The sequence below is a fragment of the Acytostelium subglobosum genome, assembly GCF_000787575.1.
Source record: "Acytostelium subglobosum LB1 DNA, scaffold: scaffold30, whole genome shotgun sequence".
Lineage (NCBI taxonomy): Eukaryota > Evosea > Eumycetozoa > Acytosteliales > Acytosteliaceae > Acytostelium > Acytostelium subglobosum.
The window spans coordinates 72742-90775 of NW_012236503.1; the positions used below are offsets into that span (position 1 = coordinate 72742).

The 18034-nt window shown below is 45.0% G+C and overlaps 10 protein-coding genes across 10 annotated transcripts; 3 read left to right on the forward strand and 7 right to left on the reverse strand.

Moving 5' to 3' along the window:
• Positions 1-65: 65 nt before the first annotated feature.
• Positions 66-1172, reverse strand: SAMD00019534_110080 (hypothetical protein; the record flags this gene model as incomplete). Its single annotated transcript, XM_012893661.1, has 1 exon — positions 66-1172. One exon carries the CDS (start codon positions 1170-1172, stop codon positions 66-68), a length of 1107 nt encoding a protein of 368 aa, XP_012749115.1.
• Positions 1173-1715: 543 nt separating this feature from the next.
• SAMD00019534_110090 (hypothetical protein) lies at positions 1716-2602 on the forward strand (the record flags this gene model as incomplete). The annotated part of the gene is made up of 2 exons (XM_012893662.1): positions 1716-2085; positions 2157-2602. 2 exons carry the CDS (start codon positions 1716-1718, stop codon positions 2600-2602), a joined length of 816 nt encoding a protein of 271 aa, XP_012749116.1.
• A 566-nt stretch (positions 2603-3168) lies between these two features.
• Positions 3169-5699, forward strand: SAMD00019534_110100 (hypothetical protein; the record flags this gene model as incomplete). Its single annotated transcript, XM_012893663.1, has 2 exons — positions 3169-4488; positions 4554-5699. Coding segments are annotated over 2 exons (2466 nt in total), but the record flags the coding sequence as incomplete, so codon positions are not given.
• Positions 5700-6113: 414 nt separating this feature from the next.
• Positions 6114-8153, forward strand: SAMD00019534_110110 (hypothetical protein; the record flags this gene model as incomplete). Its single annotated transcript, XM_012893664.1, has 4 exons — positions 6114-7029; positions 7095-7282; positions 7363-7643; positions 7697-8153. Coding segments are annotated over 4 exons (1842 nt in total), but the record flags the coding sequence as incomplete, so codon positions are not given.
• SAMD00019534_110120 (hypothetical protein) lies at positions 7688-7855 on the reverse strand (the record flags this gene model as incomplete). Its single annotated transcript, XM_012893665.1, has 1 exon — positions 7688-7855. One exon carries the CDS (start codon positions 7853-7855, stop codon positions 7688-7690), a length of 168 nt encoding a protein of 55 aa, XP_012749119.1.
• Positions 8154-8291: 138 nt separating the features above from the next.
• On the reverse strand, positions 8292-9813 carry SAMD00019534_110130 (hypothetical protein; the record flags this gene model as incomplete). Its single annotated transcript, XM_012893666.1, has 3 exons — positions 8292-8764; positions 8837-9223; positions 9294-9813. 3 exons carry the CDS (start codon positions 9811-9813, stop codon positions 8292-8294), a joined length of 1380 nt encoding a protein of 459 aa, XP_012749120.1.
• A 201-nt stretch (positions 9814-10014) lies between these two features.
• SAMD00019534_110140 (hypothetical protein) lies at positions 10015-10644 on the reverse strand (the record flags this gene model as incomplete). The annotated part of the gene is made up of 1 exon (XM_012893667.1): positions 10015-10644. One exon carries the CDS (start codon positions 10642-10644, stop codon positions 10015-10017), a length of 630 nt encoding a protein of 209 aa, XP_012749121.1.
• A 907-nt stretch (positions 10645-11551) lies between these two features.
• Positions 11552-13402, reverse strand: SAMD00019534_110150 (hypothetical protein; the record flags this gene model as incomplete). Its single annotated transcript, XM_012893668.1, has 1 exon — positions 11552-13402. A coding segment is annotated over one exon (1851 nt), but the record flags the coding sequence as incomplete, so codon positions are not given.
• Positions 13403-13874: 472 nt separating this feature from the next.
• SAMD00019534_110160 (hypothetical protein) lies at positions 13875-14335 on the reverse strand (the record flags this gene model as incomplete). Its single annotated transcript, XM_012893669.1, has 2 exons — positions 13875-14144; positions 14228-14335. Coding segments are annotated over 2 exons (378 nt in total), but the record flags the coding sequence as incomplete, so codon positions are not given.
• A 1727-nt stretch (positions 14336-16062) lies between these two features.
• On the reverse strand, positions 16063-16921 carry SAMD00019534_110170 (hypothetical protein; the record flags this gene model as incomplete). The annotated part of the gene is made up of 2 exons (XM_012893670.1): positions 16063-16797; positions 16904-16921. The coding sequence occupies 2 exons, from the start codon at positions 16919-16921 to the stop codon at positions 16063-16065; spliced, it is 753 nt and encodes a 250-aa protein (XP_012749124.1).
• Positions 16922-18034: the final 1113 nt, after the last annotated feature.

Sequence of the window (18034 nt, forward strand, 5' to 3'; positions counted from 1 at the left end):
TCCAATGAGTACATCAACTGATTGATTGATGGAATGAGTGGGGTAGGGCAAGGTCAGGTTCATTGTTAAACATGTCTGGTTTTATGATGACGACAGTTGATTGGAATGATGATGAAGCGATTGAAACTATTGAGAGCTAGGATGTGATCGTCGTCCAATTGTCTACAATTGAGCTTGATGCTTGTGTTTTTGTTCACAGGATATGTTGCAATCTCTGACAAGTGTACCATGTTCTCCCAATGTTGAATCACATTGATTACTTGATAAACTTGTTCCAATCTAATACATGTACCATGATCACCATCACCATAACCATCAAAGAGGATTGAGAAAGTGAATGACATCATCTTGAATGTCAATGAGTTGAGCAAAGTATCATGGAGTGGAAGTAGTGAGGTTGGAAAGATTGATTTGAACTGCTTCAGCGGTACTTCGTCAAGGGGTAGGGTCAAATGGAGTAGACCAGATGGCAGGGCGCCATGTGGTATTGGTGATCTGAATGGCAAACCAAACTCTAACGAGGTCACTGATGATGGGATTGTTCCAATAACAAGTGGATCACTGAATCGATCGCCTAGGATGAGTGTTGTTAGACCAGTGGGAAGTGTGCCAGGCGATATTGGACCATGAAAGCTACCACCAAGATCTAGATACTTTATCCCGGCAGGCAAGTGTTCAAGCTGATGATCACTCATACCACCAAGTGTGAGTGATGTGAGACCTGAGGGTAGAGTATTCAGGCTACCCGAGAACGGAGAACCAATCTTGAGTGAGGTGACACCAGAGGGAATGAATCCATCATATTGCCATATATATGTTTCAAACGACAGGGTCGTGAGGCTACTGGGCAGATCACCAGGATTAATTATCAGAGTGAAGTATTCACCAAAGATCATCGTTCTCAAGCCATCAGGATAGCACGTGGGCATAACTGCATAGATTGTGTTAGGCTTGACTGGTCGATTGCCTGCAAACTCAAGTGTTGTGAGGCTCGAGGGCAGGTCATCTGATTGTAACGGCTGTTTGAATGACGCGCCGAATGCCAGATAGGTGATTGATGCTGGCAAACAATGTGGCTGCAATGGTTTGTCGAACTTTGAGAGCGGTACAAACTTGAGAGTTGTGATGCCCAGGGACAGCATACCCGGTATGATGGGCTGATTGAACTCCATGCCAAATATTAGAGAGGTAAGTCCAGGAGGGAGGACACCAGGTTCGATAGGTTGATTGAACACTCTTCCAAATGTGAGAGTAGTCAACGATGCAGGCAGGCAACCAATTGGTATCGGTTGATTGTACAACATATCATATTTAAGTGATCGCAATTGTGATGAAAGGATACCAGGTGTTGAACCATCATAGCCATCAATAACATATGGATAGTTGTTGTAAATGTTGATCATTCCAATTGATCGATTGATTGAATCAACTACATTGTTCACACTATTGAACAATGACTTTGATGTTAGTGATAGACATAACCTATCAACATCATCACATAATAACTCTTGTATAATCTTCCTAATCAATATTATTGGTAATGTTTCTAATGACATCATTCATTCATTCATTCAATCTTTATCTCTATCTCTTCATCTTTGTACAGAATTTGAAGTAATATTGACAAATGCAATGTCAAGAGACTCTTTTTCAAAACATGGTCCAAGACTCGAATTCTTCTCATTCTACTTCAAGACAAAGACAAAGAAATAGAAATGGGTAAATCATCAAAGGATAAGAGAGATATATATTATAGAAAGGCAAAGGAAGAGGGATGGAGAGCAAGGTCTGCATTCAAACTTTTACAGATAGACGATGATTACTCGATATTCGAAGGCGTGAAGAAGGTCGTGGATCTCTGTGCTGCACCAGGCAGTTGGAGCCAGGTACTCAGTCGTCGCATATACAAAGAGGGCAACGACCCCGATGTCAAGATAGTTGCCGTCGACATCCAAGAGATGGCACCTCTACGAGGTGTACTTCAAATCAAAGGTGATATCACCAAGCTCACGACGGTCCACCAGATCATCTCTCACTTTGATGGACACCTTGCTGACCTCGTGGTGTCTGATGGTGCCCCTGATGGTATGTACAACATGATCATGATCTGACATTCAATCTCAATCACACTGACACTGACAACAACAACAACATAGTTACTGGACTACATGACATTGACTTTTATGGACAAGCTCAATTGATTGTGTCGGCATTCAATATAACGACACATGTACTGCGACCAGGTGGCACGTTTGTCGCAAAGATGTTCAAGGGCAATGATATGACATTGATGTACAATCAGATGAAGATATTCTTTGGTCGAGTCAGCTTTGTCAAACCAACGAGCAGCAGAGACTCATCACTCGAGTCGTTCATTCTTTGTCAAGACTATCAGCCACCACAGCACTACGTACCGACAATGATCGATCCAATGCAAGACAATCATCGAACCACACAGCAACAACAAGAGCATCGCAGCGCCGATGAGCAAGAGCAAGTCAAGCTAAACGATTGTTACATCAGATTTGTTGCATGTGGAGACCTAAGTGGACTCCAAGATCTTCGCTCCGTGGCAGCCACAGGCTCAACATCATCCTCATAGCGTGTAGACTAGCCATGGCTAGTCCTCTTCTTTACTTTAGTAAGCTTGGCTGGTCAGTCTCTGTATGTTGACAGCAATCCTGGTCATGACCTAGGTCTGAACATTTTTGAAGGATTGACCTTCTCAGCTTGGGCACTATCATGCTGCTCCAAAAACAATGTTAACTTGTCCAGAGTTATCTCAGGGCACTCAATCACGCAGCCATTCTAGTCATGTGATTAAATATGAAGGAATCGCGAACCATTCAATCATTCATTCAAAGATGTAGCTTGTATTTGTTATAACAATGAATCCTAATTAGGAAACACAATGTGTGAGGGAACTCAAAAGTACGAAACGACAAGCAAAAGACACCAAAAGTTGCAAAGAACTGATCGAGATGTGTGGCGTGGAAGGGTTTGAAGGATCGACTTGTGGGCCAAGGTTGGGGTTGGTGGTAGTCAGGGAACTGAAGGGATGGGTGCCAACAACAACATTACAGTGAATGTGTATTCATTCAATCAATCATTGATTCATTCATTATACATAGAGATAATACTACTCTTATTATTAATAATATTATTATTATGATGTTCAGTAGTAACAAACAAAGACAACAACAACAATCACCTGCTGTTATGATTGGAGAATGCTCAAGTCTTGAATCTATCTTGTTGGCATTGGAGGAGTTGTTATTAAATAATAATGAATTGGATGATGATGTTGATGGTGCATCTTCATTAGTATCAAGTTCAAGCAATAGTAAAGCTCAACGTAAACGGCGTAATGAGAAGAGATTCATTGCCAACTTTAGTCATCTGATGCAACAGTTGATTGAATACAAGGCACATAGATCAATGGTTCAGATATTCCATCTTCGATTCATACACACTGGACATCAAATCAGTTGTAGACGCATGGCTCTCTTGATCTCGGTCATCAGCGAGTTTTTGAAAGCTGTGAATGGCAATGGAAATGGTAGCAGCTCCACCGAGCATGGTGCAGACTTCTTTCTCTCGATTGCAGACCCACAGACAGCTGCTGTATACGACTCCCAGCTAACAGTGCCAGAGATCCAGGTGGTGGCCACTGGTGGACCTGGTGGCCGATCAAGTGGCAGCAGTAGTAGTACCAGTAGCAGTAGCACATCGACTCCATCCCCGCGCTCTCCATCTCCCCTGCACCTCTCGACCAGCGCCAACAACTCCCATCAATCGTCACACTCTAATGGCCAACCACATTCACCTCGTGACCATGGTGGCGGCGCGGATATTTTAATGGCGCGACAACTCCATGACTACTTGATCACACGCTACACTGATCCGGACAACTCGCTGGTTGGATGCCAGCTAAATCAAGCCTACAACGAATCGTTGATCAACTTCCAACTGCAAAACACATATAGCAATCACTACTTGCTGGGCTTGATCAAGTCGTGGGCCGGGCTCAAGGACGATGCCATGGCGCGCCAAGTACGCTCAATGGCCACCACCATCGCCAACACCGAGTTCAAACGATCCGAGCTCGTACTAGTCGATGTATCATCACCGCTTGGAGGTGGTGGTATTGACATGTTGAAGCTTCAACAACACCGTAACATCAGTAACAACAATGCCAACAACAATAACTATGATGGAAGTACTATGTCCAATGGTGACACTTATAGATTCGCAAGGTTCGAGGAGGAAGGACCTGGCCGCATGTGTAGGATACATCTCTCGCCGACTGAGAGCTCATCGATGCTGGCCACAGCCAGTATGGACCAGGTGTACAAGGTGACACCTGATATCATGGACCAGATTCGTCTTGACAACTGGATCGACCTGGTACACGACCCCTGGCATCCCTTCCACCTGGCGCTCAACACCAGACAGAATGAGATAATCGACAACCATCTCGTGGCGCGGGTAAGTCATCATACTACACTCCATTGCCCAATCAATCAATCACTCACCATCATCCAATCAACTAGGGTATCGATGCACTTGTGATCAAACGTTGCCACTCGAATGAGAATACTTTGATGGACAAGAGTGGCCTGCGGCAGTGCAGGGACGAGCTGGTGGCATTGCTGAAGGGTCTGGACACACAGTCACCAGTGACTCCAATGCTCGCAGAGATTGTTAGATATGTGAGGGAGGAGGCATCTACCTTGCTGGACACTGCCCGTCGCACATTCTGTTATCTTCCTTTGGCCAACTCGATGGAGGCATCCATCAAGGACGTCAATGTGGACCAGGCCATCAAACTGCGCTCCAAGATCAAGGAGATGTTGGAGTTGGTCGAGCGCAATCTAAAGAGGATGCAACAGGAGGAGGCCGACGTGCTGGATGGCACGGCCAAGGACAGGATCACTCAATGGTGGCTCAAGCTGATTCGCGATGCAGTTGAGACCTTCCTCACGCTTTATGGCTTTGACCTACATGCCGTGCCACAGGACTACTTGATCAAGCCTCCCCAGAACATGCAAGCCGTAAAGGCCAACCTTGACCTCTTGCACGTTCTTCTGGCCACACCGCAACAACAACAACAACAAGATCCAAGCGTGTCCCACCTGACCCGCGAGTTCCTCAAGGTCGTGGACCATCTAGTGGACATCGTCTATCCAGCCGTGGACAAGTTTGTTCACGACAGCAGGTCAGTGGTCCTGGATGTGTTTGGAGTAAGATTGGACGAGTCCTCGCAACCATCACAGCAACAGCAACAACAACATGGATGTAAAGAGATGGATAGAATAGTCAAGGATATTGAATATCTAATTGAGATGAAGAGGTTGGAGAAGATGTGTCCAGTGGATACAACGGCACTTCAATCATCGGTCAAGACCGTCAACTCGGACATTGTAACAATACGTGGATTGGCCATCAATCGACTACACCGTCTAGAGAATGAGATGAGAACAGTAGTCGAACAATGGAGTCACCTTCTACTAAGAGTTGCTACACCGCCACCCTCTTCCTCCTCCTCTTCCTCCTCTTCCTCCTCCTCCTCATCATCATCAACAACCACAAACAATCAACAACAGACTCCAAGTAAGAACCAACATCATCAAGTATTACATCTTCAACTTCAACATCCAAAGCATTCCAATGTGATCAGTGGACAGAGATCACCTAAATAGTATTTGTATATTTGTTGTTTCGTCATAAACACCTTTGGATTGTTGTCCTCTGCACAGTGCCAGTAACATGCTCTGTGGTAGAGGTCGCGACCTTCCATCTTACCCTTACCTTCCTTACCTACTTTGACTCTAGACTACAGTGTTGTGTCGCGAGGTATGGTTCTAAGAATTTGAGTTTTGAGATATTTGACTCAATTTTGAAAAGATTGATAGTGAAGAAGCCTCAAAATGAAGCTTGTTTTGAGATTGATTGATTAATCATCATCCTTTTAACGGTCTTTAAGATAGAGATACAGATGGCTGAACAAAATAAGAAACAACAATCAACATTGGACAGCTTCTTAATCAATAAATCATCACCAACTTCATCATCATCATCAACAGCACGTTCATCATCAACATCAACATTGAACAACAAACAAAGATAAAGATAATAATAATAAGAGGACAACACTATCAGCAGATCTATTGTTATTTGATGATGATATAGATAATGAAGATAAACAGAAACAAAAGAAGATGAAACAATCAAACAACAATGATTCAGGTGATCATTACTCAACAACAAACAACGGTAGTCACAAGAATGGTACATCGACAACAAGTACTACAGGATTGAAGGGTTCAGGTGGTCTATTCGATGATGTTGATATATTCGATACATTGGCAAACAACTCTCAGACACAGATATACGAGATGGACGATGAAGAGTACATCAAGGCAACACAAAAGTCATCGATATCACTGATACCAGAGAGAGACGATGAGAAATACAAGGACGTGTGGAACTCAGAGTACGTTAAGTTGCCATGCTCAAAGAACAATGTCTACCGATCGCTTGACTCCAACGACAGTCGGTATCTGAGCAAATGGTATTTGATCAATACGATTCTAATGGAGCCCATCAAGAACCCCGAGGAGCTCGAGGCTGCTATCAAGGCCATCAACCCACGCTGTGCCTGGGACTTCCAAGGCCTGTTGGACTTCTTTGAGACGGAGCTCACCGAGACAGAGGTCAGTGAGTTCTTCACAAAGACCCTGCCCCTCATTGTACATCGCGCTCTTCAGCTGCCTGAGCTGTGTCCTCGTCCCATCCCCCTGCTCGATCAATCAGTGGACAAGGAGATCATCCTGTCCCAGCGCCAGATCTCATCGCTCCTGGCCAACGCATTCCTCTGCACATTCCCACGTCAAGGCAGTGGAACTGGACGTTACAGCCGCTTCCCCTCTGCCAACTTCCACTCACTCTACTCTGCTCCCTGCACTCCATCACGTGCCGCCAAGCTCAAATGTATTCTAAACTATTTCAAACGAGTTGCATCAGATAGTATGTTCAATCAATCAATCATGCAATCAATCAACATCGTGCTAACAATGACACACATACAACAGAGCTATCTGGTTGTGTATCCTTTCACAGACAGGTCATTGGAGAGAATGAGATACCAGATTGGGAGAAGAGTGAATGTCTCCTTCACGAACTTGTTATATTCAAGGAAGGAACAATCGAGGACAATGGTGCCGACTACCTTCAGGTGGACTTTGCCAACAAGATGATTGGAGGTGGTGCTTTGGGTCATGTAAGTACACACACGTCTTGTCTATTGCCACCTCATCCAGATCAACTAACTAACTGGTCTATCGCTCTCTCCACCTATAGGGATGTGTACAAGAGGAAATTAGATTTATGATCAATCCAGAACTGATCGTATCGAGATTGTTCACTGCACAGATGACAGACAATGAGGCTGTGCTCATTGTAGGTACGGAGAGGTTCTCCAACTACACTGGCTATGGAGATACATTCACCTTCTCTGGCAATCACATCGACTCAACTCCCAAGGACAGCCAAAACAGAATCATGACGTCAGTAGTGGCAATCGACGCCATCAAGCTCATGGGTGATCCATTCCAACAGTACTCTCCAAACTATTTCGATCGGTATGTTACCAATCTCGTTTGATTGATTGCCAGACGCTAACATACTACTTTAGTGAGTTGATGAAGTCATACTGTGGATTCTTGGACAGGTACTCAAAGACGATCCCGTCTCCAGTGGGCACAGGTAACTGGGGATGCGGTGTGTTTGGTGGCGACAAGCATCTAAAGAGTCTGGTGCAATGGATGTCTACGTCACAATGTGGAAGAAGCATGGCCTACTTCTCATATGGCGATGAGACCTTTTTCAACGAACTCACCAACATTGTCGGCATCCTCCAACAGAGCAAGGCAACAGTTGGAGAGATATACAAGTCCCTGTGGCACTAWTTACAAGTTGGTCAAGGAGACCAAGTCCCAAATGCCCCTGTTCAAGTATCTGGAAGCACACTTTGGCTAAAGATGGGTCACCATCATCGGCCATTCGCCAGTCAGCCAGCATGTGAACATCCATTCCTATCACCCGCCATATCCCCTTACCTTATCAACAGCCAGCCAACCAACATGTTGTAATAATAACAATTGGATCACACTCATCATGGATGGATGGATGGGATGTGATCAATCAAATTGAACAATGGGTCCATCTACTTTGTTACATTGATATAGTTTAGTTTGTTGAGTTGAGGATAATAGGTGTGTACATTGAGTTTAGTCGTCGAATGGACTGTTGCTCTTCTTGATAAGCTTGGACTGCTCCACATCCTTCTTGACCATGTTTATCACTTTGACCGATTGGTAGAGGATGTGTCCAAAGTACATGGCCGTGCATGGCACGATCCAGAAGAGATAGGGTAGTCCGGCCACCATGATCAGTCCAGTGCTGAATATGAGCGAGGACAGCTCAACCTTGGCCACATAACTGTTGTATGATTGAGATGTCGAGATGAACTTGTCGTAGGACATGTTCCTATAGTAGTGCAGACTGGCCACCATTGCACAGGCCACTCCAGAGTTGCGCATTCCTATCTGACGGACCCATTGTGGCTGCTTTCGCAGCAGTGCAAACGCTGTGAATGCGCCACCAACAGCGAATACCAACAAGCCAACGAATCCAACAGGGCTCTCATACACCTCTTGGACACGGCCAAGTAGTTGACTCTTCTCAACGAGAAAGTCGTTGTCTATAGACGGTGGAAAGGTGTTAGTTGTGTAGGTGGCAAGGGTCAAGCCAAGGATCATTCTTTCATTCATACCAAAGGGTCTTTGTTGTCCTGGATTGAGGATCTTCTTGAGTTGGAGTATCTTTTGTTTGGTCTCCTCTGACACCTTTTGGCCATTGAACACTGTGAGGTTGACCAATAGACTGAGCTCAAGTGCCAAGGTGGTGGAGGGCTGGTATCTCAGCACCATCTGATCGCTTTCAGAACCAGGCTCTGGTGCCTCAAAGTATGAATCGACACGCTCACATATGGTCTCGACCACGCCCCTTTGAGACAGTATCTGACGTCCTGCACGGAAGCCAGAGATCTGATACAACAACAGTATACCCTCATCAGTCAACTGGCCAGCCTTGAAGTCATTGATGATCTCGTCCAACTCGCCGTTGTTTATCCATAGTCCAATGGGTGGCGCCCACCAATCTTGATTGATGATTGATTGATGTATGTTAGCAAGACTAAGTCATGATGCTGTTGTTGATGATACACTTACAGTAGCTTAACATCTTCCTAAAGTATCTGTATTTGGACTGCTTGTCAGTCCTGTTGCGGTCTTCATCTGATTGTGATAGTACCAATGAACCAAGTGCGGCCAATGATATAGCCAAACCAATTGAGAAGAGGATGGCATTGGAGAATGTCCTGCCCTCACCAGTCAGCCTCCAATCAATCTTGTCCTGGGGAGGTGGTCGTTGTGGAGGTGGACCTTGTATAACGAATGTAGTATGTTGTTCTTCTGTCTTTGGTTGATCCTTTGACGATGATGATGATGATGATGATGATTGTGATGAGTACTTGAGTACACCTAAATGTCGATTGTCAGAACTTAGTAGGAAGTTACTGTTGTTGTTGGCTACAGTGAACATTGAAGTTGGACTGATGTTCAGTCCCTTTGCCAGGGGAACAACATTGAATTGAGATACCAAGTGACGATGCTTGGGCATCAACTTCAACAGTTGTCTCTGCTTGTCACCATATCTAACAATACTACGATTCCATAATGTTGATAACATTGTTGTTATTTAATGTTATATGTATATCTGAAAGAGAATGATGAGGTGGTAAATGATGGGTTGATCAGTCAGTGCACTTCACCAAAATTGCAATTTGATCACATTCCAACCCAACAAACACATAAATGACTAGCAATTCCTCCACAACAACCAACAACCAACAATACTTACAACAACTAACAATGCCAGCCTGTTTATTTCTTATATTAGCCTGGATGAACTGAGGTGGCCAAGGGATTGAAGGAATTTGTAGCTTTTATCTGCGCTGTCGGATCCTGCTTGAAGCGAGAGGAAAACAAAGTGCTTGGTCCATTTGGTCAGCATTGTCCTGCAGCCACCACCAGGAGGACGGAGAGTGAAGCAGAACAGAGACTCGGAGAGCGCTCGGATAACAAGGCCATACATCGCCACGTTTGAAAGGTGGCGAGCCATGCGAATAAAAGTCAATGCAGTATCCTGTGCTGACATGCGTTGGTTGCCTCTAAATGACTCGCTGATGGTGAGCTGCGTGACCAAATGTGGAGGGAATCGTGATCGTCTCAATGTGCGTAATATGTCTGGAATTTTGTAGCCCATATGTCCAATGATATTCAATGATTGTAGCGTTGGTGGAATCATCGCTTCCGCGAGAGGAGCGCTGAGGTAGCCGATGGTCAGCGTTTTGAGCAACGGAGGAAGACATCCTGGATGACTGCAATCGAGTTGCCCATGGGAGTAGAGCTCGACCATCTCAGACGAGGAGGCGTTGGCAATGACTGAGATATTGAACGAGCATATGGACAACGATGTCAGTGTTGGAGGGATAGAGCCCGGGTACATCCCTTCGCTCATTAAGTAAATAGTCAACTTCTTAAGAGTGGGCGTGATTGTCCCAGGAGGGATATCTTCGCGATCACGACTGCTGACAATCGTGAGGTCGGTCAATGATGGCGGAAGAAGACCCGGTCGCAGTTTGAGCGACGCAATGGAGAGCGTGATTAATGACGGCGGGAGCGACCCAGGAACGAGGTTGTCTTCATGGATGTAGGTGTCGCTCAGGTTGAGCAAGGTCAACGATGATGGAAGTGCACCAGGTGGTAGCAGTTGGTTGAATGGCCCCCATATGTGGAGGGTCCTCAGAGCAGCGGGGAGGATAGATCCCCCATCGCCATCGTCCAAGCGTTGGTCGAAGGGAGCACCAATCTCCAAGTGCGTCAGAGATCGTGGCAAAGATCCCTTGAGGAATGGTTGGTTTGAATCCTCGAGCAGAATTGAGGTGACGGTGTCTGATATAGACAGTGGCAGTATCTGCCTGTCTTCGCATGACAGCCTTATGCCATTATGGCCATTGTTGGTCGGTGCTTTTTTGATCGTCAAACGTGTCGCTAAGGTGGATTAGAGGAGGGCATCGCGGTGACTGAAAAGACTCTTTGTCGAAAGCACAAAGCAAATAACATCTAGTGGATCATCTGTAAGAAAAGAGATGATATGTTGGCACAACAGTATAGGTAATGGAGTATTCATTGTTGATTGTTATTGGTTGATTGTTATTTGTTGTTAAATCAAAATTAGCGGGGGTGTCATCACTAAGACTAAAGAGAGTTTAGATCGGACTTGCGTGCATCCTCTGGCCTAACACGTTATCAGTGCCAAATGTGGAAACAGTATGTATGTCGTAAGCATGAATGAATAACTTTGTCAATCAATTGATTGACTGGATTCTTTTATTGGTCACGCGCGTGGAGTCCCATACCATTTAGTCAGAGTCGGACTCTTCTGAATCAGATTCGCTTTCCTCACTCTCTTCACTCTCCTCACTCTCATCATCATCTTTATCACTATCCGATGTAACTGCTACTGCTGCCAGTGACACGCCTACCTCATCATCGAAAGCCTCCTCTTCATCCTCCTCATCAAACTCAGCCTTGAAGTACTCGTTGAGCTGCTTGAATGATATCTCATCATCAGTTTGAAGAAACTTGGTGACATTGACATAAGAGTACATGTAAGATGGTGCACCAGCGGATGTCTCCAGAAGTCCAACACAAAGTGCCAATTGTCTTGTTGAACCATCGAGGAAGCGGAAGTCAAATGCATGTCCTTGGATGTTGATGCGGAAGTTGGTGAGGTGGACATTGGAGTTGATCAAAGATTGGAGGTAGGCCTTGGCACCTTGTGGTGACACACTGAAGCTGATCTTGACATCTTGGATGCTCTGAGGGATGACACGCTCACCATGCTTGGCAGCTTCATTCTTTGGAGACACATCAACGCGGATCTTCAATGCCCTAATCGATGCACCAAGTGCAATGTACTGGTGTTGTGACCTGAGACTTGCGATAACAAGTCTGGTCAGACCTTGGGGCAGGACCACCTGGTCAACAGGCTGTTTGAAACCTTGGCCAATACTAATCATACGAAGTGACTCTGGCAAGACACCAGCCTCAAGTGGCTGATTGTAAGTCTCACCCAACTTGAGAGAGACCAATGACGATGGCAACACACCAGGTTTGATGAGAGTATTGAAGTCCATTCCAAACTTGATAGAGGTGATTGACGATGGCAACACTGGAATATCCTGATTGAACTCATCACCAAACTCAAGGTATCTGAGAGTCGATGGAAGGACACCACCCTCAGCGAGGGACTGATTGAAACTCAAGGCCAGACTCAATCTTTGGAGACCCTCTGGTAGTGTTCCACTCTTGATTGGATGATTATAGTTGATGCCCATGTCTAAATGGGTGAGCGAAGTTGGGAGCACACCAACATCCAATGGCTTGCTGAACATCTGTCCAAAGGTGAGTGACTTGAGTGAAGTTGGCAACATTCCTGGGACGATTGATTGATTAAATTGATCACCCATACGAAGAGTGGTCAAAGCTGGCAACTTGGACAGGATCAAATCACCCTCTGGTGAAGTATCTCCCTTCTTCCTCAAAGGTTGGTAGTTGCCAAGTTTGAGTGATGTGATGCTCGATGGAAGATTGGTTGGTGGCTGCATGTAGAACTGTCCATAAGTGATATGCTGGAGGCCCTCTGGCAGATTACCAGCCTCAAATGCTTGGTTAAAGTTGTAACCAAGAGTTAACTCCTTGAGAGTCTCTGGCAAGACCTTGGATGAAAGTGGCTTGTCAAACTTCTCACCGAATGTGAGCTTGACCAAGTTGGAAGGCAACGAACCGACGGCCAAATGTTGGTTAAAGGCTGCGCCAAACTCCAAAGCGGTCACGGACTGTGGAAGCATTCCTGGCTGCAAGGGTCTGTTGAACATAAATCCATACTTTAACTCCTGCAAGGTTGAAGGGTAGCTGTCTGCCTTGACTGCCTCGTTGATGGCTTTGCCCATCTCCAATCTGGTGAGAGTGGCTGGAAGGACGACTGGTGCAACGGACATTGTTTGATCATCAAGCTTCCAGGTTGATAGTGGTGATGGTGATGTCTTGCCCTTGCTGGCATCCTCATGTCTTTCAACAATTGATAACCAACGTCTCCAATTGTACAACTGACCATAATGTTCCTTACATGTCAATGCGAATGACAACACATCAATAGCATCCGACAGATGGTCGACAATAAGTATAACAGAGGATTGAGTTAATTTATCCATTATTAATGTATATAAGTATGTAAGTGTATTACTATCACTATTTTGAAAATGATTTAGTGTTGGGATATTGATGGATACATCATGAAGAGGTCTGGACAGACCTCCACATCATTATCATCCAACTCCTTCGTGGACCTCATAATAAAGTTGATATTTTATCACTTGGCTTGCCTGATAATGGGCAACGAATATGTAAACGGACGGGTAAGATGGTTCGATGTAACCCTTGAGTTGACCTTGGATGATGTGGTGGGATCGATCGAATCCCCTTGACATCTCACTCGCATCCTTATTTAGACCATGTTTGCAAAGTGCTGATCACATGATCTGATCGCGTGACATCCTTACCCCTGATCAGCTGACAGCAAGCCAATGTCACGTGATATACCCTTTTGTATGGGGAAGTGAAGAAGCCTGACCTGATGTAGGTATGAGGTAAAGTAAGAAGAAAAGTACAATGTGAAAGGGTTTATTGGTACCACTTGTTGATCTGGGTGACGATGTTGTTGGTGTCAGAGCCAGTGATGAAAGCAACCTGCTTCTTGACGGTTGGGAAGTTCTTGAAGACCATGAAGGATGGGAACACACCGACACCGGCAAAGAATGGGTGGTTGGAGTACAGCTCACTTGGGATGATCACCTGGCAGAACACTCCATTTGGATAGTTGTTTGGCAGACCATTCAACCAGACCTTGATGTTCTCACAACCAGCACATCCATCATAACCGAAGTAGAAAACGAGCTAAAGGATTGAGGGAGAAGTGTTAGGTTGGTTGATTGATTGATTGATCGATCAGGGAGAAAGGGAATGGGTGAGGGACATACGATTTGGTTGACGTCTGCGTTGGCGAGACCGTTGTTGACCTCCTCAGACGAACTGATCGTTTGCCAGTTGTTGAGGTAGATGGAAGAAACTGCGTTGGTCATAGTCATTTTTGATTATGTATGTATATGTTGTGTAATGTTAACAGTAGTATTACTAGATTGTGTATTATTATTTGTTGGTTATGTGATTGAATGATTGTAAAGTGCACAAATCCCCTTTTTAAGTTGATTGATTGATGAGGTAGGTGCGAAAGTGATAATCACACACATACAAACTATACCAAGCATTCCATCATAAATCGCCAAAGACCAAAGAGGTGATTGGGCGCCCGATCTTGTTCATTTACCATAACTGCCGGCAGCTTGGCGTGTCATTCATAGCTGCTGTGTCAACAACAACTACAATGAATGTATGATTTGTGAAGTGTACATGCACATAAATGTGATGAAAGTTCTCCTCGCCCAACAAATATCAACAACTGACTGGCACCCACATGTAGCCCACCCCCCACTCTTGAAAATCGTCGTCGTTTTTGATCAGAACCGTGTGCACAGAAGTGGGGGCGGGCGATCACTTCAACCTCATGTGCCTGGAGAGTTACTAAACTTAGGCTGTGGACATGATCATGGAAGCACCTCCTTCCTCCAAGTGCAATGACGATCAAGATCCTTCGCAATCAGTGCCCGTACGTCAATTGGAGAAATGATAAATGTGCTCATCAGATTATAGACATGGGGAGCTGTCAGCTGATCAGTAGCCCATTGACAAGTGTTGAGGGATGGTTGATGTGTATGAATTGTGTTGTTGTGACCATACTTGAGAGGACACACTTGGTCTTGTGAGTTGTCTGACGCCCAGTCCCAGAGGACCAGTCCGTTTTGCCCCTTCCTCAAGTGTTCCAGTGACGATCTATTGGCCCTCATTGTCTCAATCTACGTGTGTAGATTGATTGCCCATAAGGAGATTGAGTTTGGGAAGGCCTTGTAAGTTGCACCTCTCTATTTGGTTGGAGGCGAATGAACAAAGACGTTCGTACCTTCCTACCTGGTTCCAATCATTTGGTCCACACCAACACAAACGGTGCCCACGTGAGTGACACTTGCGCGGGTCTCGAGATGCTGGAGTTGCAATGAATTAGACACTAACACCAGGGTAGGGATCAACCATTCGCTTCATTGATTGATTGATTGATTGATTAATTTGTAGCAGGTTGTGTGTGTGAATAATGAGGTGATGGCGATGATGGCGCTTGGACCGAGCAATCGAAGAAGGAGGGAGCGAGCGAGTGTTATGTTGTTGGGCTTGCTTGTTGGGATGTGGACATTGATTTTCTTGGGATAATTAAGAAAGAAGTATCTTTATTGGTATTGTTGAAGGAATAAGAAGAAGGAGGGAATGGGCCTTGTCGCGACTGCAAGGGTGAGTGAGTAAATGTGATGCTTTGCGATGGATGATTGATTGATTTGGATTGGGCTTTGATTGGTTTTGTTTGATGTGTGTGGCGGGGAGTGAGTGTGATTGGGGTTTGATTGATTGATTGGATGATGGTTGATTTGAATGAATGAACACGCAGTTGTACTAGAGGAACATAGATGGATTTACATAATTTACATAAAGAATATGTGTGGATGGATGGAGATGTGAGGGAATAACTTGTGACATATGGCTGGCTAAAGGTTGACACTTGGCAATTGTTCCAAGGAGTAGCCTTTGGATGATGGTGATGGATGAGTGGATGATGGTAATGTTGTTGTTGCCGGTTGGTTGGTAATGGATTGGATGAATGAATGATTGATTGCGGGATAATGTCGGTATCTCTGGATAATGTCGTTGTTTAACGCGTTGTACTGGACTCTTGGAAACATGTTTGGACTGGACTAGAGGCAGTCCATGGAGTAGTGCGCGCATGCAAAGAGGCAGGCAGGACTAGGGCAATGTGCCAATTGTGAGTCATGATTGAATGGACTGCGGATGGATGGACTGCGGATGGTGCATGGTCTGTGGATGGTGCATGGACTGCGGGAGCATCTGGGGCAGCATGGGCGGCTGCTGTGGCTGCTGTTGATGGTGGCTGTGCAGATGATGCATGGCGTGTGGCAATTGCATGGCGTGCGGGTGGTGGCAGGCCGTGCGAGAGATGCATTGGCTGCGGCACGTAGTGCACTTGCTTGGGTGGTGGCGATAATGGCGATTGTTGTTGATGATGTGAATGATGTATTTGTTGTTGTTGATGGTGATGATGTTGTTGTATTTGTTGTTGTTGATGTTGTTGATGCTGTTGTTGTTGTTGTTGCTGTTGTTGCTGTTGTTGTTGTTGTTGTAGTTGTTGGGCGGCGGCAGCGGCAGCCGAGGTGGACTCTCGGTAGTCCTTCATCTTTTGCTCGTATATCTTTTTCTCCTCGTCGGATCTCTTCTGGTAGACATCCTTCTGCTCCGGGGAGATTGTGTGCCAGCGCTTTCCAAGAAGTGAGCCAATCTCTGTGAATGACGCTTCGGGATTCTCCTGCTTAACAATAGGTCTAAACTCCTGGCAGAATATGATATATGGTGACAAGTACCTGCGTGGCTTCTAAGTATTCGCGAAGTAGTAGCATGGCACGGTAACAAGATAGTTAATATTTGTTGGTTGACGATTGATCAATCAAAGGTCAATGCATGCTGCTTGACTAACCTACATTTTTGTCTTTGGCCATGTCTAACTGATTGTTGAGATTGGTTGATTTCTTGATTGATTGATTGAATGAATGAGTGAGTGAAGATAGATTGCTGATTGCTTGGCTTAGTTTGTTGGCTGGACTGTGTGAGACTGATGATTGTTGGCTCTTTGGCTTGTGAGTATTGAGGACAAGGACAGAGCAGGGCAAGGGCAAGGGCTAGGTCAAGGTTCAAGTTCAAAGGCAGGGCAGAGCAGACAGGTCAAAGGACAACAATGGTCAAAGGTCAAAGAGATTGCAAGAACAGCAAGACAGAACAGAATAGAACAGAGTGGACGGAGACAGAGGGCAAGCTGAGATGTTTGGTTGGTAGATTGAGTTGAGTGGAAGTGTCTGTTTGTTTAATGATGAGTGCGTGCGTGCGCAGAAAGACAAACTAACAACAGCAGGTGCGCGTGTCCGGCTGGGTAGCCAATGATATGCTTGAGGGAGGGTGGGGTGCTGAGCTGCGGACAGCAGGCCTAACTGTTCATACTCATTGATGGATGCGTGCATGAGGGGAGTAGTGTCTCTTGCTTTTTAAATTAAAAAATATATTTAAATAAGGTAAAATCATTACCACATCACATAACCCCCACAAATTCTAATGATCGCCGCATGCGTGTTCCTTCCTTTACCCCCCAATAACCCAAACAAGAAGTGTTGTGAGTGTTGACGTGAAGGCACGTACGCAACCCTCTTTGGGCAATCATAAACACACATCACAAAAGGTTTTGTTTGATTATTGTTGTTTGTGTTGTATGGGTGGTTCCCAATGACCGTTACTCAAGAATTTGAATATTTGAATTGCTGTTACACAACAAAGGGTTTTGTTTGATTATTGGATTAAAGCGTGATTGTGTGTGTGTGAGAAAAGATAGAGATAGATAATCTTAACGTGAACAATGAAGAAAGAGTGTGTTGTCGTCTTTCCTAGATAGTGGTTGTTTGTGTTTGTGTTGACAACTCCAACATATTATTATTATTGTTGAGTAATGATTATTATTTCTTTGTTGGGTTGTCGAATCAAAGGATTGCGGTCCATGGAGTGATTTGTGGTTAATAAAAGGATTTAGAAAAGTAGATGTCGACATCAAAAAAAAGGGAAAACAA